The following is a 1101-nucleotide window of genomic DNA, read 5'->3' on the forward strand; positions in this document are numbered from 1 at the left end:
AATAAAGGGGCAAACACTTCATGACTCTGAAAATGTTGGTCTTTTATGAATACCCATCTGTTCTAGATCAAATACTCACATTTTCATCAGCAGAGTTTTCTCCATTGATGTCAGCATACAGAGCTGAAAGATGAAGCCGTACAGCAGCCGTTAAACTTCAAAAAGAGACTCCAGAGAGCACACATGTTAGTCTTTTAATGATAGCATGTAAAGTCTGACATTTATTTTCGTTTCATGACCTCAGGGATTTTTACTGTGCTACCTCGGTTTCATTCTTTTTTTTTCAACCATGTGCATCTCTAACCAAAGACTATGCTGCATGATCTCTTAGCAGAAGAAAAACTTTAACAAACATGGTTTAGTTAGCTCAATTTGTGGCATGGAATTCAATAAAAAATGTAAAGGAGGGAAAGGTTAGGAAAGTAAACAACAGGGCATGAAAAAGCATGAGAAGAAAACAGCTGAAGGATTTGATTTCTTTTAGGGAAAAACATGAAATCTTTGAATGTTGTATCCCATCCTATTATTTACATTAGGAAGCACGGACAGACATTGCTTTAGGCTGATCTACAGCACTGATGTCTACTGTTTGCTTTATGCTAGAATGAACATAAAATAAAGGGATGAAAGAGACAACAGGAATGCTCTAGAAATAATCATGGCATTTTTACTATATTACTCATCATCCCATTACTGTGGCTCTCGGTCTGTCTGTTGGTCACTGCACAAAACATCTCCCATGAAAATATGTACTCTGAGTGATATAGAAAATCTTTACTCTAGCCCCTCCTGCAGGTCAAATCTTATCACTTCTGTTGCACACAGTTCCATCTGCATTTGAAGAACATAAATATACAAAAACTCAACTGACACATTTTATTGTTTTTGGCACCTCCGGAAGGAATCTGCTACAATCTTAATAAGTAGCATATTTTAGAATAGTTGTATGAGTTCCCTCGGAAAATTGTAGATAATGACAGTATTTAATTTCTGTATACTAATTCATAATTCCATAGAAGTGCAGAATACATATATATATATATATATATATATATATATATATATATATATATATATATATATATATATATATATATATAT

At 33.5% G+C, this 1101-nt stretch overlaps 1 protein-coding gene across 2 annotated transcripts in view; it reads right to left on the reverse strand.

The window, feature by feature from the left end:
• The window catches only part of LOC107089688 (rho guanine nucleotide exchange factor 28-like), a 65444-nt gene that overhangs the window by 43011 nt on the left and 21332 nt on the right, over nt 1-1101 (reverse strand). For both annotated transcript variants that reach the window (XM_015382602.1, XM_015382600.1), the window contains exon 9: nt 80-123. In XM_015382602.1, coding sequence (XP_015238088.1) covers nt 80-123 — 44 coding nt within the window. The remainder of the gene's footprint in view (nt 1-79; nt 124-1101) is intronic.

The sequence above is a fragment of the Cyprinodon variegatus genome, unplaced genomic scaffold, assembly GCF_000732505.1.
Source record: "Cyprinodon variegatus isolate N-32 unplaced genomic scaffold, C_variegatus-1.0 Scaffold260, whole genome shotgun sequence".
Lineage (NCBI taxonomy): Eukaryota > Metazoa > Chordata > Actinopteri > Cyprinodontiformes > Cyprinodontidae > Cyprinodon > Cyprinodon variegatus.